General features: G+C 41.8%; 1 protein-coding gene across 5 annotated transcripts in view; it reads left to right on the top strand.

The window, feature by feature from the left end:
- The window catches only part of TMCC3 (transmembrane and coiled-coil domain family 3), a 272,483-nt gene that overhangs the window by 190,207 nt on the left and 64,297 nt on the right, over window positions 1-17,979 (top strand). Inside the window, exon 1 of one of the 5 annotated variants that reach the window (XM_065934222.1) lies at window positions 15,671-15,925. The exons of 2 other annotated variants lie outside the window; for them this stretch is intronic. In XM_065934222.1, coding sequence (XP_065790294.1) covers window positions 15,848-15,925 — 78 coding nt within the window. In that variant the 5' untranslated portion in view covers window positions 15,671-15,847. Of the gene's footprint in view, window positions 1-15,670; window positions 15,926-17,979 lie in introns of those variants that run through there. 2 more of the 5 variants (XM_065934216.1, XM_065934220.1) reach the window with 2 other exon arrangements.

The following is a 17,979-nucleotide window of genomic DNA, read 5'->3' as shown; positions in this document are numbered from 1 at the left end:
AAATATGGTACTAAATTTATACATAACATGCTAGCAGGGCAGGAAGATTAATTTTGACCTGAGAGATCATTTGAGGAGAAAGAGATATGCATAAATAATAGTATGTTTAAATTTGTCTCATATTTTCTGTAATGAGATTTAGAGAATACTTAGAGATTTAGAGAAGATTTAGAGATTTAGAAAACACAGTCAACCTCTGTGTTTTCATATTTTGGCAACTAAATAAATAAAAGTGGCCTTTGTTGTTTATGTTAACATGTAGTCAGTACCAAAAATATTAATGAATATTTTACATTTGGGGGTGCTCAATCCTCAAAATGTAACTTAATTAAAATTAAATAAAATAAAAAATTCAGTTCCTCAGTCCCAGTAGGCACATTTCAAGTACTCACAGGCCACATATGTCTCGTGTCTGTTGTGATGGACACTGCAGCACTAGACAATCATTTATTATGCAGTTAATCTTTATCTCAATGAGGGAAAATATTTAAAACACAATAATTTAAGTAGGTGCTTGTGCACTGGAATTTTATGAATAATATACATTCTAATTGATAACCTGTATTCTAATGGTTTATATCTAAGACATTATGCCATTTTTGAATTGACAAAATGTAATTCCGTTTGTAAAAGGATCAGATGGAACTAATCAAGCTTGGGAAAAACTTCATCTTGGTAGAGCTGTGTCTAGAGAATAGTTTTACAATTATGAGTGTCAGGAGGTCACAGTGATATTTATGGATTTTCTTCTTCTTTGGGAGCAGAAATTCCAAATCAAGCTTTATATTTGGTCTTTTATTCATGTTTGTTTGTTTTTTCCTCTTATTACCTCCAAGAGTCCCTTTTCACAGTTGAAAGGGTAATTATTGTTTTTAGCGCCAAATGACCAAACCCTGTTGCATTTTTGGTAACTTCTGATAATTCATGTGTGTGTGTGTGTGCGTGTTAAGTGCATGTTCATGCTCATAAGCAAGGGTGGCTACCAGCTGGGTACCCTGCATGATGCTTTGTTAGCTATTTTAAATCTTGTGCCTAGGGTAGCAGTTTTTTCTTTTGTGAAAGACATTCCTTCAATGGAATGTCAGAAATACTGGCTGGGAGTGCATCAACCACAGCTGATCTGGCAAGAAGCAATGAGAAATAATGGAACTGTAGAATACCTTTCAACGATGTCAGCTAGGATGGTGAGTACTTCTAAATACTGGTAGGAAATTTAGCCTTCCCTTCCACAGTGATCTGAGAATTGAGTTTTCATTTTGCATTTTGAAATGAAAAACTGGAAAGCTAAAAGTGCTTGGAAATGACAAAAAAAAAAAAAAGAAGAAGAAGAAGAAGATTTACAAGGAGCCTTTAGATAAGGTCCTAATGATGTAATTTTGAATTTCAAAAGCCCTGCTCATTTGCTTCCTTCAAGGAAAGAACAGGAAACAAGAAGCTTAGAAAATAGAAATCATCTTCATGGGGCTATTAGCAATGCTGCTGTTCATTAAACTCTTCAAGAAATGCAGGAAAAGATCAAGCGGGAGGTGGGGAGCAAGTTCATATGAGCTGAGTGTTAAGTGAGGCGCCAGGCATCAGTGGAGTTTCCAGATGCCTTGAGGTTCTTCCTTGTTCCTTTTCTTAGTGATGCCAATATAGACTAGTTAAGAGACAGTTACTGGGTGTGGTGTGAATGGATGCAGTTATCCCCATTCTACAGGTGAGGAAACTGGGGCCTAGAAAGATTAAATAAATTGTCTAAGAATATTTACCTAAGTGGGCTTTGATATCAAATAGGCCTGGAATTTGGACTTCACTTTCGCCATTTATTAGCTGAATACCCTTGGTCAGATAACTTATTTAGAGACCCAGTTGCCACTCAGCAAAATGAAAAAAATAATAGCATGTACTATCACAGAGATGGGGGCAGGGAAGGGGTTTGGCATAATTCAGAGTTGGTGCATTTAAAATTCCAGTGCAGATGGAGTAGGCTGCTCCTACTCTATATTATCCAAAAGACGATAATAACTATCATCTTTTGCTGACTCTGTACAAAGCACTGGACAGATGCCATAGGAAGACACAAAAGTAGTAGAGGAAGATTTTTTTCCTTACTCTTCAGTAGCAAAATGTTTCAGGGCTTCTGCTAATCATTTAGCTCTGAACATTTGGGGTAAGTCAGGGAGAATTAGCATTTATGATACTTTATACTGGGCATTTTATTTGACTCTGGGTCAATCAGTTTGGCTACTTACAACCAAAAAGCCATACTTTGTAAAAATTAGTTAAGATAATGAGAAATAGGCTCTAGTTAGCTTTTTCATGCGTTTGATTTTCAGCAACAGATGACAGACATTAATCAGAAAATATAATTCTCAAATACAACTGCTACAGTTTACCCATTTGTAGTTGATAACAGTTGGGTTATTTCCTGCTGGGGACTCTTACCATGTTGAACATCCTTGTCTTTCTGTTCTGGTTGACTAGTCTCCTCTAGGAAAGGGGTCCCCAACTTCCAGGCTGATACCTCCTGTCAGATCAGCAATGGCACAGGATTAGAAATAAAGTGCACAACAAATGGAATGTACTTGAATCATTCCAAAACCATGCCCCTAACTTCTGGTCCATGGGAAAATCGTCTCCCATGAAATCACGAAATCAATCCCTGGTGCCCAAAAGTTTGGGGATCATTGCTCTAGGATACATACTGATGAGTGGAGAGGTTGACTCATAGGAGAGGCATGGCCTCAACTTTATGAGATAATGCCAGATGGTGCTTCAGAGGGGTTGTACCTGTTTATGTTCCCACCTCCAACGTGTAAGAGTTCCTGCTGCTCCAGGTCATTGCCAGCACTAAACTAGAATACTTTAAAAATTTTTGTCAATCTGACAAATTAGGGTTATCCTGATTTTTTGTATAGTATTATTACATAAACATTTCCCCATATGATTACACATTCTTCCTAAGTATAATTTGCAATAAGTATGCTCTCTTTTTGTAGAACTATCATAATTTGTATCATTAACCTTTTATCTTTATAAACAATAAACAACTGTTTCACAAACAATCCTTTATATTGCTCTGAACTTTGCAGAATGACAAAACACTGTGATGGGCAGTCTTCGTCTATAAAACTTTTCCTGTGTTGTATTACTTTTTTTAAGATAGAGTCCTAGAAGTGGAATTATTTGGTCAAAGTGTACAAGCAAAAAAAAAAAAAAACCCACCCAACTCTGTGTTATGTGGGAGCAGGTACCTTGGAGATGAAGGGAATCAAAGGTTAGTGTGACGAGAAGTTGACCTTTCTTGGTCCAGAGCTTGGCCACAGGTTCCTACTTTCTTAGTTCTCTTACAAAATTCATGAAGATAAGGTATGACATTGGAGCGCACCCTCTTCCTTAATAGGATACTTTCCAGGATAAGGCCAGTTGTTGAAGTCTTACTGATCAGGAGAAAAATGAGTCACGTGAAGACAGATTTTAGGTTTTGTTTTGTTTTCTGTAGACATTTATTGAGCCGTCATTTGGAAATGTTTTTCACATATTGTCTTTTAATCCTTAGCAATAATGAGGTAGTTTCTTTTATCATTCTCAGCTTACAAATGAGAGAGCCAAGGCTTTATAGCTAAGTAGGTAGTAACATCAAGATTAGAATCCAGGCAGTGTGTCTCTCCAGTGTGTACAGTCCTGCCTCCCTGCAACAGTAGAAGAACGTTTCTACTTAAATGTTCATCTGACTGATAGAAGCAACAGATGCTGTCAGAATTCAGAGACGGGATACGTGAGTGTGAACTGGGGTGGACAGGGAAGGCTTCAGCAAGCAGCATCCTCCCTCTTGGTTGGACTGGGGCTTGTTTAGACATCACATCAGATTTCTCTGGCAGTTTCATCTCCCACCATCCTTATCTTGCAAAGTGAATTGATAAAGTGCAAAGTGAATTCACAGACACTGTGTTCCTGAAGTGAAGCTAGCTCAGCCTTCAGGCTCAGTATGTGTTTGATGAGAAAGAATTCTCCTTGGCTGGTCATGCATAGCGTGAAGTCAGCTAGAGATCAGAACACTGCTGCCTGTGTGGTGAAGGGAAGTAGGAACCTTGAGCGTCACGACTCTAGTTAAAGAGTTAACCAAAAGGAACACGTTGTGCCGAGTACAAAGTAAGGCATTTTCATCTAGGTTTGTTTTCTGTCATTGTTGTGGCTTCTGGGAAACTGCAGGAGCAGACAGCCAAGAGTCGTAAACGGTGATCAGACAATGCAACCCTTTCCTAGTAAATGGGAGGTCAAGAGATTAAAAAAAAACATAGCATTCATGTTATCATGTGTGTGTTACAGAATGTAATTCAGAGGCTCAAACAAATATGGGAACTCCTCAGCAGAACAGTGAAATTCTCTATTCAATGTAGAGAATATGAATTTTTGCATTTTACTGAAAATGTTGTTGTTCAGTCACTAAGTCATGTCCAGCTCTTTGTAACCCCGAGGACTGCAGCACGCCAGGCTTCCCTGTCCTTCACTGTTTCTTGGAGTTTGCTCAAACTCATGTCCATTGAGTCGATGATGCCAGCCAACCGGGAACTCACTGTGTAGAGTTTTTTGAACCAGAGCCAAATCTATAAACTGTGTTGTACTCTTCCAACCAAATCAGGACTTAATTGTCAGTCATTTATTCAAACAAAAACGTAGAATGACTGCTTCTCTGTTAAAATGCTGAGCACTGGGCTGGCTCAGGATAAAGGACTAGCCCCTGGCCTCAAAGTCTTCAGAGTTGACTAGAGCTGCAGACACAGTGTCTCTGCAGCTAGGGGCTGCTGGTGGTGATCTCATTCATGGACACCACCTATGGTCTGGCCCTTACTTGCTGATCTCCACAGTTGGTCCTCTCCTGTGCTGTGCTAAGGGGCCAGAAGCTGGAGGAAGCAGAAAACATGTTTTCTGCTCTGTGGACCGCTCCTCCAGAGAAAAAATTCTCTCTGCCACCTGCTCCCACTTGCTGTGTTGTTTCCCCTTCCCCAAACCCAGAGATTTTCCTGTGAAAACTATCCCAATTGCATCTACATTTAAAATACATTTTATTTTATTTATTTTTAAAATGATGTGTTTTTGGTCGTGCTGGGTCCTTGTTGCCGCTCATGGACTTTCTCCAGTTGGGGTGAGCAGAGGCCACTCTTTGTCGCAGTGCATCATGGCAGCTTCTCTTGTTGCGGGGGCACAGGTGCTAGGCGCGCACAGGCTCAGTAGTTGTGGCACATGGGCTTAGTTGCTCTGGGGCATGTGGGATCTTCCTGGACCAGGAATCAAACCCTGCATTGGCAGGCAGATTCTTACCCACTGTACCACTAGGGAAGTCCTAAAATGCATTTTACATTAACATTTTAATTTTGAGATAATTATACAGTCACCTGTAGTGATAGGAATATTACAGAGAGATCCCGGGTACCTTTTACCTATTCCTCAAAAGTAACATCTTTTGTAGAATTAGTACTACAAATAACATGGTAGCATTGAAACAATTCACAACTTTAATCCGATTTTTTTTCAGTTTTGCTTGTGTGATTCTTGAACAACACAGATTTGAGCTGCGTGGGTCGACTAATACACAGATTTTTTTTTCCAGTGAACACATTCCATACTATACCTGCAGTTGGTTAAATCCGAGGATGTGAAACTATGGATATTAAGGGTTGACTACGGGAGCATCTGTGGGTTTTGGTATCTGCAGTGGGTCCCGGAACCAATGCCCCGTGGATACTGAGGGACCATTCTGTGTGTGCATGTGTGTTTAGTTCTCTGCAGTTTTGTCACATGAATGAGTACTGTCTGCCACTACAGTCAAGATACAGAAGACGTCCATCATCACCGGATCCCTAGTGTTGCCCTTTGATCACTCTATTCACCTCCTCCTGCATCCCCCTTCCTCCCCACCCAGTTCCTAACCTTGGCAATCACCAGTCTTATTTCCATTTCTATGATTTTGTCATTTCAAGAACGCTACATGAATGAAATCATCATGTGGTATATAGCCTTTGGAAGATTAGCTTTTTCATTCAGCGTAATTCCCTCAGCACTCACCCAAGTTGTTGTATATCATTGGTGTGTACCATTTTCTTGCTAAGTAGTATTTCATAGTATGGATGTCCCCCAGTTTGTTGAAACATTTATCTGCTGAAGGCCATCCGGGCCATTTCTAGTTTGGGGCTTTTATGAATAAAGCTACTCTGAACATTTTTGTGTAGGTTTTGATGTGAACATATGTTTTCTTCTCCCTGGGATAAATGACTTAAGAGTGTAATTGCTGAGTCATATGGTATTTGCATATTTAGTTTTATAGAAAAATGCCAAATTATTTTCCAGAGAGATTGTACCATTTTACATTCCTGCCAGAAGTGTATGAATTATTTAGTTTCTCCATATCCTTGCCAGAATTTAGTGCTCTCACCATTTTTTATTATTACCAATCTGATAGGTTCTCATAGGTATGTCATGATGTCTCATTTGAGGTTTTAATTTGCATTTCCCTAATGGCTAATAACGCTGAACCTCTCTTCATGTGTGACCTGCTATCTGTATATCTTCCTTGATGAAATATCTATTCATGTCTTTTGCCCATTTTTCAGTTCAGTTCAGTTCAGTTTAGTCACTCAGTCATGTATGACTCTTTGTGACCCCATGAACTGCAGCATGCCAGGCTTCCCTGTCCATCACAAACTGCCAGAGCTTGCTGAAACTCATGTTCATCGAGTCAGTGATGCCATCCAACCATCTCATCCTCTGTCATCTCCTGCCCTCAATCTTTCCCAGCATCAGGGTCTTTTCCAAGGAGTCAGTTCTTCACATCAGGTGGCCAAAGTATTGGAGGCTCAGCTTCAGCATCAGTCCTTCCAATGAATGTTCAGGACTGATTTCCTTTAGGAATGACTGGTTTGATCTCCTTGCAGTTCAAGGAACTCTCAAGAGTCTTCTCCAGCGCCACAGTTCAAAAGCATCACTTCTTTGGCTCTCATCTTTCTTTATGGTCCAACTCTCACATCCATACATGACTACTAGAAAAACCATAGCTTTGACTAGACAGACCTTTGTTGGCAAAGTAATGTCTATGCTTTTTAATATGCTGTCTAGGTTGGTCATAGCTTTTCTTCCAAGGAGCAAGCATCTTTTAATTTCATGACTGCAGTCACCATCTGCAGTGATTTTGGAGCCCAAGAAAATAAAGTTTCTCACTGTTTCCATTGTTTCCCCATCTATTTGCCATGAAGTGATGGGACCAGATGCCATGATCTTAGTATTTTGAATGTTGAGTTTTAAGCCAGAGTTTTTACTCTCCTCTTTCACCTTCATCAAGAGGCTCTTTACAGTCTCTCTTCACTTTCTGCCATAAGGGTGGTGTCATCTGCATATCTGAGATTACTAATATTTCTCCCTGCAATCTTACTTCCAGTTTGTGTTTCATCCAGCCTAGCATTTCGCATTATGTACTCTGCATAGAAGGTAAATAAGCAGGGTGACAATATACAGCCTTGACATACTCCTTTCCCAATTTGGAACCAGTCTGTTGTGCCATGTCTGGTTCTCACTGTTGCTTCTTGACCCACATATAGATTTCTCTAGGAGGCAGGAAAGGTGCTCTGGTATTCCCATCTCTTGAAGAATTTTCCACAGTTTGTTGAGATCCACAGAATCAAAGGCTTCAGTGTACTCAATGAAGCAAAAATAGGTGCTTTCCTGGAATTCTCTTGCTTTTTCTATGATCCAACGGATGTTGGCAATTTGACTTCTGGTTCCTCTTTTTTTAATCCAGTTGGGTTGTTTATTGTTTTTACTGCTGAGTTTTGAGAGTTCTTTATATATTATGGATACTAATCCAACTAATTTGTTGCATTTGTGGTTTTGCAAATATTTCTTCCCATCTGTATTCTGTCCTTTCATCCTCTTAACAAGGTTTTTACAAAACAAGAGTTTTTCATTTTGATGAGATAAAATACATTTTTGTACTTCTTAATGTAGCTTCATATCTTCAGGGAAGATAAATGTTAGGGATCAGTTTCTTAAACACTTGAAGTCTTCATGTAGAATCCTCTTTTAAGATTCATTGCTCTTAGCAGTGAAGACACGGACATAGACACGGACACACGACTGATGGACAAGAGTGAGGGAGAAGAGGGAGAGGGCAAGATGAATGGAAAGAGTAGCATGCATACATATACACTAACATATGTGAATAGATAGCCAATGAAAATTTACTGGGGAACTCAAAATGGGGCTCTGTAATACCATAGAGGGGTGAGAATGGGCCGGAGGTGGGAGGGAGATTCAAGAGGGAGAGGACATATGTACACCCATGGCTAATTCATGTTGATGTATGCCAGAAATCAAACTAACATTGTAAAGCAATCATCAGTCAATTAAAAAATTTAAAAAAGATTCATTGCTCTTGAGAAATCAGTAACATGAAATTGTTAAATTAAAAAAAAAAAAAGGAAACTTAGAAGGCAAGTTCACAAGCCTGCAAAGTTTGAATCTTTTTACTTTCCTGTTTTTATCAAAATCTTGCCAAGTGGAAGTTATGGGTTCCTGTGCCAGATGATTGCTAATGCTAAATAAATAGCAGCAATTGTTTTCTTACAGTTATATAGAACATGCTATCTTGAAGATTAAATATAAACATTAAGAGTGGTCATTTCCAGTTGGCTGTAAATCAGGTGGTTAAAATTAGAGATTAATATTTGTATCAGCCCTGGAAGCTTCTGGTCTGGGGTATAAACAAATTATATGTTTATATTTTATATATATATCAGCATGCATTCTCCTTAAGCTATTTGAATAAATTTTAAAAATCTGATTTATTCTTCTCTTTCCACTTTCTGTCCTTAAATCCCTAGGAGAAAATCTTGCTGTACTTTTTGTCTTACATATTTTCCCTGGAGAAGGAAACTTCCCTCTACTATTAAATAAAAATATTATGTGAAAGGAAATACATTTTCCTTTACTTTATAAGAGGCTTACATTTTCATCTTTAAAGTCACATTTTCTTTTATGTTTATTTCCTTCTCCCTGCTATAGTGACACGAAGCCTAACATACCTAAGGAATTGAGTTTCACCAGGAGACGACTCTTTCCCTTTGCCCCACCACTGTACCAAGGATATAACTATCTTTGCATTCATAGGAACCTTTTTTTTTTTTTGGCAGTCTGTCTCCCTGTCTAAATGGGATAGACTTTCGGGATTGGACCATGTCTTCCTCTTTAAAAAAAAAAATTATTATTTCTGTTTTTTGGCTATGCTGGGTGTTTCTTGCTGCACACGGTCTTTCTCCAGTTGCAGCGAGTGGGGGCTACTCTCTAGTTATGGTGTGCGGGCTCTCATTGCAGTGGCTTCTCTTATCGTGGAGCACAGGTTCTAGGTGCGTGGGCTCAGTAGTTGTGCACGACCTTAGTTGCCACCTAGCATATGTGTTCTTAGTTCCCGGACCAAGGATCGAACTTGTGTCCCCTGCATTGACAGGCAGATACCTAACCACTGGACCACCAGGGTCATCCCTCTTATTCATTTTTATATCCTCAGCACCAGGAACAGAGCCCATCACATCAAAGAGGCTCAATAAGCAATCTCAGAGTTCACAAATTTCAGTAACTACTTAGTATATGAAAATTAGTAACACTCATTGTTCAGCACATTTTCATCCTTATAATATTCTTCATTCCAACCCCTGGAGGGCAAAAGCTACCTTCTGCTTACCTCTTACTCATTTTTAAAACCCTAGTGCTGGGAAAATAACTAGGCATTTGATAAATGTTGCATCTATCCATTCACTCAGCAAGTATGCATTGAATACGAGGTACTATGTTAGCAACCAAGACTTCACACACCTACCTAGAAGGCATCATCTTTTCCTTCAGGTAACCTATAATCTAGTTGGGGGAAGTCACATGCAAAACACCACACAAAATATTTAAATAATGTGATAAGATAACTTTTGTGCTCAAACAAGAGGTATAGACTACAATTAGTTCAAGAGTCTAGGAGGTCATCTGGCATGGACTGACCAAGGAAGGCTCAATTAGTGGCCTGATAAAAACTGTGTCCCCACTGGAAAATTCTCTGCTCACTCTTCCTCTGTGTTGTCCTTAGTTCCTGCTTTCTCTTGAAGTGCCACCCTTCTCACTGTCTTCTGTCTACCCAGACCCAGCATTAAATGTATTAGGGTTTTAAAAACTGGTTTAAGTAAAAAGAGAAATTACCAGAAAGGAAGGGAGGATCTAGCCACATTTGATGTGGTGGATCGTCTGCCACGATGGCATCCAGCGGTTCTCCCATCCCTGTATGTGCGTACTACTCCAGTCAAGAGTGGACACTACTGCTCCTCCCCTTGAGCCTGGTCTGGGCTTTTGACTCATTCTAACCAATAGAATGTGACAGAAGTGCTACTCTGCCAACTCTAGGCTAGCCCTTAAGAGGTTTGGCATCATTTATTTTTGATCTCTTGAAAACCACTCACCATGTAAATAAATCCAGCTATCCCAATAGAGAGAGGGGAGGCCTGGAAGAAGGGAGACATGAAATATAAGAATATTTTGTTTAAATATATAAACATATACAAATTGAGACAGAGGCCTGGCCAGCCCCAGGTATTCCAGACACCCCCGTTCCTCTTGGTGCTGACAGGTGAGTGAAGCCATCGTGGATACTCCAGCTCCAGCCAGTATCACCAGGAGCAGAGAAAAGCCAAACTCTGCAGACTTGCTCAAAATGCAGGCTCATAAGCAAATGAATGGGAGCTGTTGTAAGCCAATATATCTTAGGGTGAAATGTCATGTGGCAGTAGATAGTGGGAAAGCTAGATTCAGTGCTCCAACAATTCAGCAACGAGTCTTTCTCCTTTCATGGCTGTTATCCCTGGGGGAGGAAGTTGTCTTTGATGCCTACCACATACAGCAGGAATGCCCACCATGGCAACAGACTTATATTCTACCGGCTGAACCTGGTGCCAACTTGATGGGCTCAGCTCTTTCCCAGCAGTTACAGCAGAAGTCTCAGGGGAGACTCTGATTGGCTCTGACTGGGTCACGAGCCTCTTTCTGCACAAGTTGAAGCAACTCTGATTGGCCAAGTCTGGATCACGTGCCTCTTCCTGGTGCCAGAGGTTGGGAGTGGTCAGTCTCACCTAAATTACTTGAATTGAGGGTGGGGTTTGAGAGTAAGAGGCTGGATGCTGGGGCAGGCAGAAACAACAAATATTTACTATGAGAATCCAGTACAATCCTGTCTCTTTTATGAAGCCTCTTCTCACTATTTTACACTATTACGGCTCGAATGACCCGGTTTGCTGCTTTCCTGCTGAGAACAGGCTGCGTTATTGTGCCTTACACCTTGGAAGTAAATTCTTAGTTTACACCCTAGATTTTGTACCTTTATCTTCCGTATTGTTCTGATTGCATTTGCTACTTTAAAGGTGCGATTTTTTAAAAATTTTAATTACCTTTTGCAGAGAGAGGCTTTTGGAGGCTTTTATCAGAGGCACAGATAATTCTTACATTGAAGAAAAAATGTGTGTGTTCTCTCTCTCTCTCTCTCCCCCTGAGTCTGACAAAACCTGCATTGCCTGCAAAAGAAGGCACATGGTCTATTTTCCCCATGGGTCCTAATTCCAAATAAGAGAGCCAATGGTGATCCACACGGCTTGTTTTCTTTCTTTTCTGGGGAGCTTGCTCTTGTGCTATTTAATTTGGGCTTTTAAAAACATTATTTTGTATGAGTGCCCAGTAGAGCAGCTTTTGGGCAACTGGCTTATGAAATAAATAAAAATGATCTAAAAAAGAACATCCTCTGTTAATTGAAATTGAAGTGAGCCTAATATAATTTTAATTCATTCTTTTTCTGGAGGATCAGCGTTTCCTTCCAGAATGGAGTTCTTCTAAGCAACACCAAGACAGTAATAGAAATGAAAAATAGCTGCCTGCTGTCACACTAACCAAAGCCCAACCTTGGCTTGTCAGAGACCTTACTTAGGTCTGGCCTCTCTAAAGTTACACACAGATACAGTTATACACACACGTACATGCATACACCTGATCAATATAATTTTTACAGTCCTAGGTACCTGAAAAAATGAAGCATCAGGCAAATGAGGGGAGAAAACCCAGAGACAGACTCTTACAGATTTCAGAATGGATCTTTATAAGATTGCATTGGCATAAAGATAATAATAACAGACTGTCTTGCCTTTATATCAAGATTTATACTTGTAAAGTGTTACTCAGTTCAGTTCAGTTGCTCAGTCATGTCTGACTCTTTGCAACCCCATGAACCGCAGCACGCCAGGCCTCCCTGTCCATCACCAACTCCCGGAGTCTACCCAAACCCATGTCCATTGAGTCGGTGATGCCATCCAACCATCTCATCCTCCATCATCCCCTTCTCCTCCTGCCTTCAATCTTCCCCAGCATCAGGGTCTTTTCCAATGAGTCAGCTCTTCGCATCAGGTGGCCAAAGTATTGGAATTTCAGCTTCAACATCAGGCCTTCCAATGAACACCCAGGACTGATCTCCTTTTGGATGGACTGGTTGGATCTCCTTGCTGTCCAAGGGACTCTCAAGTGTCTTCTCCAACACCACAGTTCAAAAGTATCAATTCTTCCGCACTCATTAGATTTGTGTATATGAGTAGATACTCCACTGTTGACTTAAATCCAGGATTAAGGATGCCATCATCACAGCTGTCTTTTGAGTCTTTGTTATCTTTAGAATTTTAAATTATTATGAAATATTGTGTATATGTGTAGGCATGAAAACATATCTATTATACCAATAGCCATTGAGTAAATATGGCATTATTTATAATCTTGTTTCCATTTCTTCTTGAATCCTTCTTTATCTCCGCACTAGAGGTAAATACTCTCCTGAAATTTGTGTGCATCATGCTCTTAACTTTTCTTAATAGCTTAGCTATATATCTTTGTTCTCCTAAAAATACCATTTATTCTTCCTATTTAAACTTTACTTGAATAGAATCTCAACAGGCAGTTTTATGTGGTTTGCTTTTTTTTGTTTCTCAGTACTGTTGATGAAATTCATCTATATTGATTATTTTTAGCTCATTTTGTTTTGGCTTATCTTTTCACTTTATTTTTTTTTCATGAGCAGAAAATTTAAGACAGTGTAGTTGAATCTTTATGGTTTATGTTTTTTGTGAACTACTTTTTATGACTTGAGATCAGAATGATATTCTTCCACTTTCTTTCAGCAGTTTTAAAAATTGTATTTTCTCCTTTAGGTCTTTATCTGATACTGATTTTTGGGTATGCCTTGAGGTAAGGATTAGTTTTTTTTTTCCTCCCAAGTGAAAAGGCAGAGCATTTGCTTAGAAAATTTCAGATATTCCCATCTTTCTCAGAATTAAACTCGAAGTTCTTAAAATGGTCTAAATTACCCTATATGACCTGGTCCTTTGAAATGTTTCTGATTCCATCTACTGTTGTTCCAGGCAACACTGACCTCCTTGCTCTTCCTGAACACTAACAAATGTTCCTGCTTTGGGGACTTTATATTAATACTTGCTGTTCCTTCCATCAATAGTCTTCAGACATCTACGTGGCTAGCTCCCTTTCTTCCTAGATCTCTTTTCAGATGTTATCTTATCGTGGAGGTCTTCTGTGGCCACCCTAGCTAAGATCATACACACACTCACATTTGGGATCTCTTCTCTGCTTTGGAATAACTCACCTAAAAAACTCTCTGGGACTGGTGTAGTTGTTTCGTATATGAGGAGTATTTTTAAATGTTGATTTAATTTTTGAATGATTTTAGGACTCTATGGGGTTTTCCATTTCTTCTTAAGTTAGTTTTGATAAATTTGTCCTCTCCATTTAAAAAAATATATATATATATTTAGAAATCCTTGCCTTTTTTTAGAACTTTTTATTTTATATTGGGGTAAGGCCAATTAACAGTGTTATGATCGTTTCAGGTAAACAGTGATGGGACTCAGCCATACATGTGTGTGTATCCATTCTCCCCCAAACCCCCCTCCAATAAAATATATGTTTTATTTCACTTTTTAAATAGTCAATATATGCACACAATTTAAAGCATTCAAGTTCAAAACGCATACATGATGAGAAATAAACCTTCATCCGTTCCTTCTAGCTACCTAGTTCCTGTCTCCTACCATCAGTTTCTTATCTATTTCTCTAGTTTCATGTTAATTCTCCCCCAAATATGCTATGCATATTTAACCACATATATATATATATATAGTTTTTATATAAATGGTAGAATACTATATATATATTATTCTGCACATTCCTTTTTTCACTAACCAGATATGTTAGAGATATTTCTGTAGCTATACATTGAGAGCTGCCATTCTATTACAGGTACCTAACACTCCACTGGATGCCTGTATTGTAATTTACTTAATCTCCTTCTGAAGGACATTGAGTCAATTTTTGCAGTAGCTTTCTAGCCAGTGTCCCTTACCCATCTTTAATCAGTGCATCTCACAGCTATTAGATATTTCTTCTTCTTTAATTTCCATCCTGATACTGTCTTGTCCCCTTTCAGAAGCCTACAGCAGCTGCCCAATATCCAAGAATAGGGCTGAACTAATTAGCCTTGAAGTAGAGCCCTGCACCACCTACTTTTTCTATCCTGTCTTTCTGTTCTTGAAGAGACTCCCTAAACTGATGGCTTGAGGCTTTCCAAATGTACCTTTGTTTTTGGGCTTCCCAGGTGGCGCTAGTGGTAAAGAACCCATCTGCCAATGTAGGTAGTGGTAAGAGATGCGGGTTCCATCTATGGGTGGGGAAGATCGCCTGGCGGAAGGCATGGCAACCCACCCCAGTATTCTTGCCTGGAGAATCCCATGCGCAGAGGAGCCTGGCGGTCTACAGTCCATAGGGGTTGCCCCGAGTTGGACGTGACTTGGCATGCACCTTTGTTTTTATGCTCAGGATTTTTCTTCTGCCTGAACTTCCCTTCCCCCTCAGCCCTTTGAAGGAGAGGATCACAATCCTCCTCCTTCTGGGTTGGTAAGGTCTAACTCTAACTCTTCTCTGGAGCAGCTGCACTTTCAGTATTTCAACTCATTCTCCCACTGGTACACCGTCTATAACCAGATGAGGTGTTTTCACGGTCTCCTCTAGACTCAATATTTCTTGTGGGGAGGCACTCTTCACCCGAAATAGGGAATACTAAACTGAAAAGATGTATCTTGATTTTCAAGTAGTTTCCAACATAAAGGTGAGCCAGACTTGCAAAATAAAAATACGTAACACTATAGATGGTTGTTTAAGGGGAACTGTAGTCTTTGCTCAGTGGAATCAGAAGAAGAAAAACATGAGATCTTAAAAAGAAAGAAATGTCAGAAACAAAAAAAATAACTCTGATCCCTACCCCAGGGCCTAGCACGATGCCCCATAAGTACATGTTGAATAAGAGTTACGTGAAGCATTAAAGGCATGCCTCAACATCTTGACCAAAATCCATCTTTTATCAGGTAAGTCAACGAATGGTGTAGATGCCACTCATCTCTTGAGTGAAAAGAGGGCAGTGTGGAAGGAGGTGGAATCAAGTTTAAGCAAGCGAGGGAGGCAGAGCCGAGGCACCTGGAGAGGGTCTCGGGAGGGCGGGGCGCTCAGGGGGCGCGGCGGGGCCGGGGGGCGGAGCCTCTCGCGTCCCTGCCCCGCCTCCCCCCACCCTCCCCACTCCGCGGCGGCGGCGGCGCAGGGCGGCCGCGCCGGTGTTGGCAGCTGCCGCGGGAGCCCGCACCGCCCCTTGGCCGAGGCTCCCCGGGCGAGCCCGAGCCGGAGCACGCCGGCAGCTCGCGGCGCGGCGGCACTGGACCCCGGGAAAGTTCCCGGCGCCAGCGCCGAGATGCCGGGCAGCGACACGGCGCTCACCGTGGACCGGACCTACTCCGACCCGGGCCGGCACCAGCACTGCAAGAGAAGGGTGAGGGTGGCGGTCGGTGCGGCGGTGGGGGCGCCCTCCGAGGGGCGAGGCTGGGTGGGCTTGGGCTCCCGCGGGCACGACCTCGCCCTGCGCGTTTCTCCGGCTCGCTCCCTCCCTTCCCTGCCTGCGGCTTGGAGCCCGGACTTCCCAGCACCTTTCGGGCCGACGGGGATGAAGGAGGGCGTGGGAGCTCGGCCCGCGGTTCCGAGACCTCCGGGGTGGGAGCGGCGCCAAGCTCAGGCCCACCGCCCCTCATCGGTCCCGGCGTGCCAGGGTCTCCTCGACGACCGGCGCTCCGCCGCCCTCTCCGCCAGGGAGCGCTCGCCGCGCGGGGCCAGACGCGAGAGGATCCCGCCGCCCGCGTCGTCTGGTCCCCGGAGTTCGGCCTCCCGGCTGCCTAAGCTCAGGTGCGGCCCCAGCCGTCGGGGCTTTCGGGCTCGGGGCTGTGCGCGGCCGGAGCGCGGACCGGCGGCCGACCCCGCTTCGCGGTTTCCCGCGGCCGCTCCTCCGGGGTCTGCCCCAGTGAAAAGTCAGTCTTGCGCGCTGCCTGTAGAGAGTTTCTAGTCGTGAGGAGCAGGCGCCCTCTCCATTGTTTGCTGTGTAATTTGCTGTTGCTGATTTTGGCTGTGGGCGAAAATAGCTTTTCAGAGTGAGCCGCAGAGACGAGCCTTGTATTGCTCGAACGGGGAGGGAGGCCTCAGCCTGCGCTCCGGTCCCTCGGGAGAGAGGAAGCCTCACCTGCCCCGGGGATCGCTTTGCTCTCTTAGGGCTGTTTGATCGTCCAGGTTGAACACTTGGCTCTCCCCTTGACTGATTGAACTGCCATTTAGAAATGCACCTCCTCTGCCTGGCATTTGTTCGGGCAAGGATTGCCTGAAGGTGTTCTTTGCGCTAACTGCTCTCTTGCACGATCTTAGTCGTTGAGTGCCAGCCTCTCTGCTTAAAGTTCAGGAGGTAGGATCGTGCTCGCATCTGTTAATCAGTTTCACAAAATGATTTAATTTTTTTCGGATTAAGTGCATTTAGTGGAGTAATACTTATCTCCAGCATCCAGTCCGCACTCCCCTCCCTGCAAAAGAATTCTCCCTCTCTTTTTCTGCACTTTCTTAAAAGTTCCATAACAGTTTGTAAATGAAAATAGCTAGAAACTCCATTCGAAAGAAAATATTGATAATAGAAAATCTTTGGTTACCTCAAGTTAGAAGTTTGTTGAGGGATGGCTGCTGACTAATACACTGTTAACTGCAAAGGAAGATGAAAATCTTTTTATGATGCCTTTGTAATCAGGGGGATGTGTGGTCCATAGTGTTGTAGTTGACGGAAAAGACGTTTCAGGTTTGAAAAAAGTGTGGAAGCTGGGTTTCTCTTGTCACAACTGTGATAATCTTTGTGTAAACAACAGGATTAGTAATCTTTGAGGGAGGGATGGCTCATTGTGAACCCATTTAAGCAATTTGGCAAAAGCACACGGAACTTTCCAAAACTCAGCTCTTTTTAGCTTAACTACTGAGATGGAAAGTGGCAAAGCAGATGTGTAAGTCAGCGACAGACTTTATCTCTGCTGTATCTGCTGCTGTTCCATTTCCACACCCATCTTTCCTGTTAAAGTAGGGGAGCCATTTGTGAAGGGGGTTTCTTATTTTGTTTAAAATTCTGTTGACCGTGTTAAAGTACTATATTGTTAGCATAGAGACACCTGGTTTTTATATAGATCATAGATTAAAACTGAGTTAGACTTATATATACTGACTATTCTATATTAGCTTATATAGGGCAAATGAAATCTGGTAAGGGCTGGACAAAATCAAATTGAGGAAGGCTAGAAATTCAGTGGACAGTGATCACAAGTTCTACAGCAAAGACCTTTACTCAGATGGGGCTGATACAATTTTGATCTGTCCCGAAGGCTGCCATAAGGCTGCCGGAATGAAGGCCAGGTGGAGGCAATCTTCGGGTGCAGAAAGCATCCCATTAGATGATTTTAACTCCTATTTTGTGGTACTCATTTGAATGTAGCTATGAAACGTATTTTCTTTACACTCAGAAAGTACGTG

The sequence above is a fragment of the Muntiacus reevesi genome, chromosome 4 (genome assembly GCF_963930625.1).
Source record: "Muntiacus reevesi chromosome 4, mMunRee1.1, whole genome shotgun sequence".
Taxonomy (NCBI): Eukaryota; Metazoa; Chordata; class Mammalia; order Artiodactyla; family Cervidae; genus Muntiacus; species Muntiacus reevesi.
Note: the sequence above shows the minus strand (reverse complement) of the source record. Positions and strands in the feature narration are given on the sequence as shown.